Here is a 12,799-nt window from a genome sequence, read left to right as displayed (position 1 = left end):
TTTCAATTGCTTTCTAATTTAGAGACCAATGAGGTCTATTTTTCAAACATAATATTATCCTCAATGTCATCAAGAGCATTACTGATGTGTATTTACTTTTAAGTGTTCAAATATTATATCCAGATTTTCTCCCAAGCACTTGTTTTTAACAAAAGGTTTTCAAATAACAATCAGAACTCTTCCTTCCTCAAATGGTCCTTAAATTATATGTTAAATGTACTTTCAAACTGCTACAGCTATACAATTATGCAACCAAGTTTGCCCAGGCAATGAAACTATATCATAAATGCCACAATATCAACAATGATTATCCATATATTATCAATTATCAATATAATGATACTATCAAATGAGATGCAATTTGATTTCATATATGTGTTAAAAGAAATGCTTCCTAATTTTTAATGTTCTCTTTTTATCTGGTGAATAGTCCTGGATTTATTTAACCTACTTAATTTCTATAATAGTATTTTCAATTTGCAAACTCTTAAATTTCTTCAGTTCTGAGAAATTCTTAACTATTAATTCTTCAAAAGACTACTTGCCCACCATTCCCCTCCATTTTTTTCCTTCTGAAAATCAATAGTAAATGAATGTTGGTAACTTTATTTTGCTGCGCTACACTCTAGATTAGGTCTCTTAGCACAGGTTGAACATCATCCTTAACCCCAAAATCCAAAACTTTTGGGGCCTCAAAATGATAAGACAAGGACAAAATTCCACAGAATGAGACTTTGTTTTATGTAAAAATTATCAAAAATAGTGTATAAATTACCTGCACATTACATGAATAAAGGTATATATAAAACATAAATGTTAGTTATGTTTAGATTTAATGTCCCATCCCTAAAGTATCATATAAATATATATACACTTCATATAAAATAAATATCATAAAATATATTTTATATATATGTATATGTTTGTGTGTTCCAAAAAAATCTGAAAAAATTTGAAGTACTTCTTGTTCCAACATTTTAATAATTGACATTCAACCTGTACTATCTTCCAAATTTATTTTTATTAATTAATTTATTTTAATTAGGTATATACTACAGAAGAATGCATTTTGATTCATTGTACACAAATGCAGCACAACTTTTCATTTCTCTGATTGTACACAATGTAGCATCACATCATATGTGCAGTCATACCCAAATCTATATTTTTCATTTCTGAGTTTTCTAATTAGCTGTTTTTTCTATCTAGTAGATTGTTTCATTATGTATCTTTTACTTTCTTAATCTTCTTTAATGTAAATTTGTATTTCTTTACACGACCTTTGACAAATTTCTTGTTTTCACATAAGTATTTCTGTTCATGTTTTATAAATTTAAATTTCATCACGGTGAGCTTTTTATTCCAATTATTAAATTCACTGGTTGTCTATTAGATTTTTTAGATGTTCTCTAGATTTTGTTGCTCACTCATTTCAAAGGGGAATTTTGTTTCTGTTCTTCTCTCTATTGCACTCCATCAGAACTGCTGAAAAGCTACATAGAATATAATGTAAATGGTATCACTTTCTTGAATTGTGCTCTATCCTTTATACTCAACCACTCCACTCTAGAAATTTTTAGGTTATCTCTTGCCAATCCTCCAAAGATCCAACTTAGCATCAGTCTTACAAAGGTAATTTTTAATTATTTCTATATGAAAATTTTGGTGATATGGCCAAATCATGAATTGGTTTGATTTCAGATAGGATTAGTATCTATGGATCTCTACTCGCAACCTCCCATAAGGCTTTAGCCCTAGTCATTCTTCTTTTTTCCTTCTACCTATAGCTTCAAGTTCTTTGTGCCTCATCTTAAGAAGGGAACTTTGGCCTCCTTTATCACAAAATAATATTTCACTGCCCAACTTAGGACTTCAAGTTCAACAAAAGTTTATATAATCAATCTTTATATGCCACTTTGGATTTATGGTCTACAGAGATAATACTCTTCATTTTAGACTCTCTTATTTTGCTTTCTCTTTTCATATCTTATTCAAAATCACTGTATCTGGAACACAGGGTTTTCAAATCATTACTTACTATGGTTTTGTATCTCGCCTCCTAATTTTCATTTATCATACTAACATTAAATAAAATATATTATTCCAAATTCTATCAACTGTTTTGATTTTTTCTACTAATTATTGTCCATGCATATATGCTTTTATAGTCATAACTGTACTACAGGTATAATTTAGTTTTCCTTTTTTACTAGATATTTCAAATATTTCACAAAGTTTTCAAAATTATCACTCCATATGATTTATCACTAAATGAGATATAGTACATCAAATAAGTAAATGGTTAAACCATTTTAAAAGAGAAAAAAAATATTTTTAAAGCATGAATGAGGGAAAGTTTGTGGTTTATCATAACGTACATAAATGTGCTCAAAGTCAACAATAAATCATCCACAATATGTATTTAAAGATAATCTTCAAGCATCCAAATTTTTTTAAATAAACCAAAATATGATAGATATATATATATATATAAATAAATTTTCTACCTTGTTAAATCTCATACCAAGCAATATTTCATCAATTATTTTAGTATAAAAGTTTTCTGCAGGGGTTGAGAGTATATAGCTCAGTGGTAGAACATTTGCCTACCATGAGCCAAGGCCCTGGGTTCAATTCCCAGCATCCAAAAAAACACATAAAAAATAAAAGAAAATAAAAATAACTTGTAAATTTGTCACCAAAATAAAAAATCATCCTCTTTTATGTTTGTCAATCTATTTATCATAGACAACAGATGTTACAAACTTACTTCTATAAATCACAAACTCTGAAGGTGTATCTTCATCTTTAAAATGAGATCACTCTTGAATGTCTAAAGATTAGATGTGGTCTTGTATATCACAGTACCCTGAAATCATAGAAGTATTATTTTTATCATAATTACCTTTTCTATTTCTCTTTGTGTAGCTCCTTCTTTTTTTAGACGCTCCTGTTCTACACACTTGGCATTGTAATTTTCCTTGGATTTCTGGAGGGCCTGAGTTATGCTCTGAATGGTTTGGACAGCTTCCAGAGTTCCTGCAACTTCTTCTTTAGTCTGTTTGGTATGAAATGATTCATCAAAGTGACTGGGCTATAAAGCATTCAATATCTGACCAATCAATCCTTAATAAGAAAAAAGATACCTTTTTATGAGATTTTGCTTGTTCTTCTCCATATTTCTGAACTTCCTTTATTAATTCCTGTAATTTTCTAACAAGATCCAAGTGACAATTTGCTAATTTTTCTGTAGATGTTTTGAACACATCCCACACTGGTGCAAATGTTCTAAGAAAAAGGAGAAGCATGGGAATAATTTACTAAAAGAAAAAGACTAAGGTTCTAAGATGGAGTCAATGGAAACACTAATGCTATATTTGGCAAAAAGATAGTATTAAAATAAATAATGATGATATGACTGATATGATCTTGATTTTTTAATCCTTGGATAATTATCTAAAATATTTTTGGGTCACAGGTACACAGAAATGGGTTAATTTCATTAATTTCATGCCACAGTTCTTTACAGCCCACCCACCCCCCCTTATTTCATTATGGTCACATTATTTATTTTCTGCATTGATTTGGTAGAATTTTCTTTTTCCAAGGGGCAGTTACTGGGGATTTCAGGGGCACTTAACCACTGAGCCACATCTCCAGCCCTTTTTATTTTTTATTTTGAGACAGGCTCTCACTGTGTTGCTCAGGGCCTTACTAAGTTGCTTAGCTGGTTTTGAGCTCATGGTCTTCCTGCCTTAGCCTCCCAAGCTGCTGTGATAAAATACTATTTTCTATAATACAACCAAGGTCCATTAATTAAAGCTATCTTTTGTTATTCCAGTTTCTTTTGGGCCCTCTACTGTAGTTAATAAAGAAGAAATTACATTTCAGGAGAAGTTTACCAGCATGCAGCCTCTAGAAATAGGAGGGTATCAGAAAAGTGAGAAGGTTGCCTGTGTAGACCCAAGTACTGGGGAAAAAGAGACAGGAGGATTACAAGTTTCAAGCCAGCATGGGCAACTTAATGAGACTCTGTCTCAAAATAAATAAAAAGAGCTGAGGATTTGCTCAGTGGTAGAGTGCCACTGGGTTCAACTCCCAGTACTAGGGAGGAAAAGATGAGAAGAGAAATGGAAAAAAAGGAAGAATGAAGTTGAAGCAAAGGAAGGAGAAGGAAGAATAAGGACAAAAGGAAAGAAAAACAAAACAAAAAATAGTTATCAACCACCAGTCTCTATTCTTCCAGTGAAAAAGCCTGCAATTTACCAGACTTCCCAGACATACTGCACAGGACTACAGGAGGGCCTCTTAGTGATATACACTGTTAGCCCATACCTAATGAACAGTGCCACTACACTAAAAGTGAACAAAGATTCCAACTCTGCTTTGCCCAAAACACAAAGCAGAAAGTCTTTTGTTCAAATTCATTCAACCATACTCTAGAATACTTACATAAAATACTCAATCATTTTTAATCACAGAATTATTTGTGAATGCAATCATTTATATAGACCCTTCTTAAATGAAAATATAAATTAACATCTATACACAATTTTGCATGAAATTTTAGAGGATTCACAGGTTTATCAGAACTGCAGATATAGAAGAATTTTTTATTGATAATCACTGAAAAAATCTTTTCAGACTAATTATTTTAGTATCTTAGTTAAAATACAACCTTTCCTCAATTTTTAGATAATTAAATAAGATTAATCATTCCTTCCTGAGTTGTTGTGGTTCAGGGGATTATGGATACGAGCACAATTTCATTTTAAATACGTTTTTGTTATTAATTTTCATATTTCAAGGAGTATTTTTTTTCAATACAAATTTTTAAAGAAAGTTCTAATGATATTTAAAATAATAAAAATATATCTTAAAGGAATTTTTTTTTTTTTTAAGTACTGAGGATTGAACTTGGGGACACTTGATCACTAAGCCACATTCCCAGTCCTGTTTTATATTTTACTTAGAGACAGGATCTTACTGACTTGCTTAGCACCTCGCTTTTGCTGAGGCTGGCTTTGAACTCCTAATCCTCCTGCCTCAGCCTCCTAAGCCACTGCGTAGTCATCTTAATGGATTTTAATCCACTAATAAGATAGTTTATGCTAAGTGAGTTTTAAAGATCACTGTTATATTACAACAGAATTTAAATTAACTGATAGAAAACTTACCACTTTACAAGTGGTAACATTCATCATCTCAAATTTATATACTACTGAATGACTATATAGAAAAAATAATTGTCAAATTTCTTTGTGTTAACTGATTCAGCAACATTATTATATTTTCTAGCAATTCAAGAATATATTCATAAGACATATTTTAAATAAACACATAATACAATCATACATATATACTGACATTTCAATCAATGACAAACCACATAAACAATATATATCAGTTATCCCATAAACTCATATCACTTCATGATATTATAGCCATTTTAGTTTGTGTAAGTATATCTTATGCCATTTGCACAACAAAAAATCACCTAACATGTGTTTCTCAGAATGTATTACCATTGTTAAATGATGTATATCACTGAATTTCTGAACTACTATATCTTAAGTAGAAACCTAATATTCTTAAGAACTTTGCCTAAATGAACACTGAAAAAGAGGAAGAAATTAACTCACCCAAGTTGTGAATAATTGCTTGCAGATTTTGCTAGTTTTGTCATTGACCTGGAATATGCCTCTTCTATTGTAGCTCTGTTGAATCAAATTTCCATATTAGAATATCTCTTAATTAGTGACCAAAAACATAACAGTTACCAAAATACAATAACAATGAAGAAACAAAAAGATACTTCAAATTATATGTTAAAAATTATAGTATACAATTCTGAATTTCTGGTCTATATGCCTTTTGTACTTTATACTTTAAAAAGCTGGTACAGAACTAAATAACTTACATCATAGTAAGTTTTAATGAATTTACTTTTTTATTTTTAGTACCAATGGTTATTTGAACAGGAAGCACAAGAGTGTTGCTTCTTGTATTCATCTGTAAACTAATTCATTGTGTAAGTCATTTGTATTTAATACTTCCTAATGTACTTAACATAATTTTGTTATTATTCAAAACTGAGATCCATATTTAACAGAACAAGAAACTAATGGCAGTCATTTGCACACAACTAAATATGAACCAGCAGAAAGTCTGAGATCCTGAATTTTGGAGCTTATTTTGTGATTAGGTCTAAAATATAAGTATTTCATACTAAAAAATTGTGTTTTATATAACTGTTATTTAGTGGATCAGATTTTAGACTTGAAAAATCCATTAAATATGGTTAAAAAACAAATTATTCTACAGATAAATAATCAATGAATGTTATAGTTTTACCTTTTCCATAATTACCCTGGTCCTTCTCAACAGTGCTATTCCTTAATAGTGGAACATTCTGTCTTTTCATTTTACAGGTTAAACTTCCTGCCCTATCTAAATCCAGATCTACACTGCTCTTACACCAATAAAGGCCCCAGTCCTAGCTACACTTAGATATCTGCATCACTGCAAAATCAGAATATCCAAACTAAGCTCATTTCTAAATTCTTCCCAAACTCAGCCCCTACCAAAAATAGTTAAATAAAAAAAGAAACAGTAGCAGTAACTGCCTCTCACAGATAACACTGTGGTTTTTTTTCCTGTTCTTCTAAACTTTTTGGTATTGTTTAAATAATGATATATTATAAAAGTAATACTTTGATCACCTAAAAATCACTCAGAAATAAATATCAGTATCTCAATTTTGTTTAAGAGCAAAAAATAAACACACACACACACACACACTTAAATTTCAAATAACAGTAATGTGAGTATGATACCAAAACCTCCTACTAAGGAAAATTAGAAAATCATAGAAGGGGGAAATAGTGACTTAAAAGCACCAGAGAACCAATCAAAGATAAGAATCAGAATGCCAAAATCCAAGAGAAAAATACTCCAAGAAGTGAGTCAGGAATGTGGAGCATCTTTATCCTTAGGGGCATCTAGAAGAGGTAGCGGAAAAGCTAAGAGTGAAAAAAAGCTTTCCACAGTCTCACAAGCAAAGAAAACAAAACTTATAAATATTATGATAGGAAGCAGGGGAAATCCCATCCCATGAAGTTGAGGTAATAAATGCAATATTCTTCGAGTAAGGATGAACCAGAAGTATAGACAAGCACTCACAGGAATCACAAACCATCTCTTCAAACTCTGATGTTGGATTTTTGTATAGACATCTTATATACACTCAGAAAACCACTAAGCACATAAGGAAATAAGATAACATAAACAAACAGAAAAACAACAGAAACAAATTACCAGGATTCCAAATGTAAAGATGACAAAGCTTAGACTTTGAGTACATGTATTATGTTCAAGATCATACATAAATCATATCAAGAATCTTAGTAGAAACCTGAAAATCATTAAAAAGGACTAGAAGAGCCAGGCGCGGTTGTACACACGTGTAATGCCAGTGGCTCAGCAGGCTGAGATAGGAGAATCTCGAATTCAAAGTCTGTCTTAGCAATAGTGAGGCGCTAAGCAACTCAATGAGACTCTGTCTCTAAATAAAATACAAAAAAAGGGTTGGGGATGTGGCTCATGCCTGAGTGCCCCTGGGTTCAATCTCTGGTACCCCACCACCACCACAAAAAAAGGACTAGAAGAAAGCTTGCTAAATTAAGGGGGAAAAAACACACAAATTGAAATTCTGAAATATAAAATAACCAAAATTAATATCTCAAAGGATGAGATTGTTTTTTGGTACTAGGGATTGAACCTAGGGTGCTTAACCGCTAAGTCACATCCCCATCATTTTTTATATTTTATTCAGAGACATGGTCTCGCTAAGTTACTTATGGCCTTGCCAAACTGCTGAGGCTGGCTTTGAACTTGCAGTCCTCCTGCCTCAGTCTCCCTAGCTGCTGGGCTTCAGGCATGCATACTATACCTGGCTCAAATGATGAGATTGTTTTAGCAGATTGATACACTGTAGTGAGAACTTGATAACTAGAAGACAGATAAGAAGAAATCTATCCCAGACTAAAGCTCAAAGACAAAAGAAGAGGAAATAGAGAGTCTAACATATGAAGAAACAAAGAATGGGTAAGAAGAAATACTGAAAGAAATAATGATGGAGAATTTTCCAAAACTGACAAAAGCTATAAAACCACAGATCTAAATAACACAACAAACCTAAAAGTATGAATAAAAAAAGGTTGGAGATATGGCTCAATGGCAAGTGCACTTAGCATACATGAGGGTCCTGGGTTCAATCCTTAGCACCACAAAAGAATGAAGAAAAAAAAAGGCAATCAACACTTAGTTACATCATAGTAAAACTGCTGAAAACCAAAAACTAAAAAACAAAATCAGTCAAACATTGTCAACCAACAAATGTCACTTTCAAAGGAGCAATAGCTAGACTAACTGCTAACATTTCACAGCAGATAATGAAATGATTTTCAAAGATTTGTTTTTAAAAAAGGAATCTGCCAATTAGAATTCTATATCCAGCAAAATATAAATGAAAGTAAATCCCTAAGGCAATAATTGATCTAGGTGATGATCATCAACAATCATTAACATCACAAAACAGATATAATTGGATGTTACACTCCTAGGATGGAGGATGTTACACACCTCTGATAGAGTATGCACCACCATCTATTATGTATTCTGCTCAGAATACTAAGTGAAATTTGTTCAAGATGCTAGATGTAAATAATCTATAGGAAATATAAAGGAAAGTAAAAATGTTAAGTAAAATCATTGCATATTACCAAAAGTGGGACACTAAGTAGTATAATCTGATTTATTTAACAACAAAAAGAAAATAAGAGACCTGAAAAAGAAACCAAAAAAGACATCAACCAGGTATAATATAGAGATCTTGCTAGGATACTAATTAGAAGATATCAACTACATATGTGCATATGTGTACGTATATGTACATAAGCATTGTGTATGTTCATGGCAACTAAGGAACACTGAGCACTCACTGTATATTCAGTGATACTAAGGAATTAATACTACATTTTTAGATAGGAAATGTTGTGCTTTTTAAAGGCTCTTCTAAAGATACATCTGAAATGCAAATGGATGAAATGTAACATTTCTGAATCTGATACTGAATTTATAACAATTTAGTAGCAGTGATATGGATCAGCTGAAACAAGAATGACCATGATTTGATAATAAGAATAGCCATGTTGAGGCTGGGTAATTGCTACATGGAAGTTCCTTACATTAAGAACTTCTGTACAGTTCTGTATGTGTTCAAAAGCATTTTAAATGATGATAAAGATATTATTACACTAACAAAAATTGAGAATTTATCATCAGCAAATCCACATCAACTAGAATTTTAAAAAGATGTATTTAAAACAAAAGAAAAACTATCCAAGATAAAGTATTATATATATATATATATATATATATATATATATATATATATATATATATTAATTGTAGATGGATACAATGACATTAATTAATTTATTTATTTTTATATGGTGCTGAGGATCAAACTCAGTGTCTCATGTGTGCTAGGCAAGCACTCTACCATTGAGCCACAACCCCAACCTCGAGATAAAGTAATTTTAACAAACTTCACTAATAACTGTATGAGAATAATAAAAATAAAGAGCACTTTTGTGTGTGTGAATGGGCCATAAAACCTAAATAATAAATTACATGACTTAAATTAACTAAAGACTGGAAAATTTTAAAATAATCATTAACTCTGTTGGATAAATAATGTGATTTTTAAGTCCAGAAAGCCACCTCAAACAAAAATGTCATGCTAGGCACTGTGGCACACACCTATAATCCCAGTGACTCGGGTGGCTGAAGCAGAAGGATCACAAGTTTGAGATCAGCCTCAGCAAATTAAAGAGGCCCTCAGCAACTTACTAGGACCCTGTCTCAAAATAAAAAATAAAAAGGGCTGGGGATGTAGCTCATTGGTACCCCTTTCAGCAATAGGTCATTCAACATAAAAATCAATAAAAATATTTCCAATCTAAATAATACTATAAATCAACTAGACCTAACAAACAAACATCTACAAAATGACCCCCAGAACAGCTGAATTCACTTTTTCCTTAGCAACTCATGGAACCTTTTCCACAATATACCATATACTAAGTCACAACATAAGTCTTAGCAAATACAAAAAACTGGTATAATCCTATGCATTTTATAAAATCATAATGGAATGAAATTAGAAATTAACAGGAATAAAAATTAAAGAAACTACATAAACACATGAAGATTGAACAGTACTCTTTTAAATGAGGAGTGGATTATAAATGAAAGAAGAAAGCAATAAATTCTTAGATTCAAATGAGAACAGAGATACAAAAAATAAAGTTCTCTAGGACAGCATAAGGCAGTTCTAGGAGAAAAGTGCCTTAAGTTGCATTAAGTGCCTACACTTAAAAAAAACAAAGATACCAAATAATCTAATACTATACACCTCAGGGTCCTAGAAAAGGAAAAACAAACTAATTCCAAAATGAGTAAAAGATAGGAAATAATTAAGATCAAAAATAAAATAAATGAAATTGAGAACAATATTTTATCCTATAATATTTCTCAATCTTTTATTGCATCACTTTTGCTAACATATCCAATGAAAAATGCATAAATATTATGTTAAGCAGTAATTTGCAAACCAAGTATTTAACAATGTCTCTCCAAACTATTATGCAGCCCTCAGGTATGTAGATGATTAAAAAAAAATACTCCTCTAAAATATAATTATAGGTAGGCTGGATGGCACACACCTATAACCCCAGGTACTCAGGAGGCTAAGGCAGGAAGATTGCAAATTTGAGGCCAGTCTCAGCAACTTACCAAGACCCAGACTCAGAACTAAAATAAAATAAAGAGGTGGGGATGTAGCTAAGGAGTAAAGTGCCCCTGCATTCAATCCCCTGTACTGCAAAAAGTAAATAAAAAGACATAACATTCATAAATATATATACACATATATACATATAGTTACAGTATACTTATATACATATATACATGTAGTTACAGTATACTTTTTAAAAGTGTCCATTGATTATTCTAAACCCTACCAAATTTTGTCCAATTACTTATAGTCTATAATTCAAATTGATAATTGTTTAACAAATTACTTATAACAAATACATACCTTTCTCTTACAAAATCTGCTAGTTCTTTTGTTGATATCTGTCCATGTTTCATATTATGGTAGAGAACATCAAAGCCACTATTTTTTTCTCCCTAAAATTCAAAGATATTTAATATTTAGTTTATAGATATTTAGTTTAACAAAAGAGAAAGAGGTAAAAAATGACTGGAGAATACAATAACTCTAGACTACATAAATATTATTCTTATCTTACAAATCTTATGCTCTGGTAAGTTGTTTTTCCTTAATTTAACCACTATCATTCACAGTATGATTTTAAACTGTTATCAATGCAATTCTACATGCTTTGATAAATGTAATTTACTATATATACACATATAGACATGCACACACATATGCTCATATTCCATAATCACCCATAATGGTATATAATTAATGAATATAAGTCTGAAATTTTAACATACAGCATTAAGTTAGAAAATATCAGCAACAGACCTTTTAAAATCCCATTTCAGTTCTTTTGAGACATACTAAGAAACTAACTCAAGAATTTGTGCTTTAAAACAACTAAATCTTGACCAGAGTCAAGATGCCATAGTATTTTTTCATCATATAAGCATTAGACACCAGAAAAACAAATACTTTACAATTCCTATTCTAAACCCTTTAGTAAACTTGAGAGAGCTTAAAAAGAATTAAATTTTAAGAAAAGAGAAGAAACAGGCTATTTTCTTAGTCTTCAACTAATTAGAATAACAGAATCAGATCACTACACTACCCTAGAAAATCTTTCAACTAATTAGAATAACATAATCAGATCACTACACTTTATTGCTGTGTAATTGTATAAATACTAAATTAGTAAATCACGACAATGAGAAATGTCAATTTAATCTGTGAAATAAAAGATCACTAATAAACTAAACAACTCTCTTTAACAGGTTTATTTTTCTTCAGTGCCAAATTTACTAAATTTTACTATTTTATTGATATTAAGTAAAATTCAGTAAATTTAGCATTCAATAGAGTAAAATTAATATAATAACAGTAATATACCTTAGGAAACAATATTAGCTACTCCACTCCTCAGTTTTGTTGTTTTTTAACTTAGGGATTTTCTAAAATAACATCATTTATTTATTTATTTTTATGTGGTGCTGAGGATTGAACCCAGTGCCTCACACATGCTAGCCAAGCACTCTACCACTGAGGTACAAACCCAGCCCCTCAGTTCTTAACTTAGAAAGAACATTTTTCCTAATAGGGATCATGATGCACAAGGAACCTCCTTCAAAGGCACTAATGACTACACATTGCCTGATTACAAATCCATTTGTTATTTCTTCTGTTTGGAAATTCATTCATGTCCAGGTCAAAAAATACAGTGAGTCAGACTACTGAGCACACAAGAGAATTAAATTACCTTCAGAATCTGTATTCTGATTAAGAAGCCTTTGAAGAAGTAAGTTATTTATTAAGAAATTCAGATATCCAGATAGCATATTACTCAGGAATTCCCAGTAGAAGGGGCATTCCTTTTCTCTAATACAATTTCACAAACTTATTAACACAGATATTTATTGATCATGAACATTTTCTTTGAAACAAATTAAGCAATAACTTAAATACTTCAAATGAATATGTTATTTAGAAATATACACATATATAGACACA

General features: G+C 31.0%; 1 protein-coding gene across 2 annotated transcripts in view; it reads right to left on the bottom strand.

Moving 5' to 3' along the window:
* The window catches only part of Fcho2 (FCH and mu domain containing endocytic adaptor 2), a 131,062-nt gene that overhangs the window by 104,545 nt on the left and 13,718 nt on the right, over positions 1-12,799 (bottom strand). For both annotated transcript variants that reach the window (XM_076857138.1, XM_076857139.1), the window contains exons 2-5: positions 11,165-11,256; positions 5,643-5,717; positions 3,147-3,288; positions 2,906-3,058 (exon numbers count right to left, since the gene is read on the bottom strand). In XM_076857138.1, coding sequence (XP_076713253.1) covers positions 2,906-3,058; positions 3,147-3,288; positions 5,643-5,717; positions 11,165-11,256 — 462 coding nt within the window. The remainder of the gene's footprint in view (positions 1-2,905; positions 3,059-3,146; positions 3,289-5,642; positions 5,718-11,164; positions 11,257-12,799) is intronic.

The sequence above is a fragment of the Callospermophilus lateralis genome, chromosome 5, assembly GCF_048772815.1.
Source record: "Callospermophilus lateralis isolate mCalLat2 chromosome 5, mCalLat2.hap1, whole genome shotgun sequence".
In the NCBI taxonomy this organism is placed as follows: Eukaryota; Metazoa; Chordata; class Mammalia; order Rodentia; family Sciuridae; genus Callospermophilus; species Callospermophilus lateralis.
This window is presented reverse-complemented; position numbering and strand designations above follow the sequence as displayed.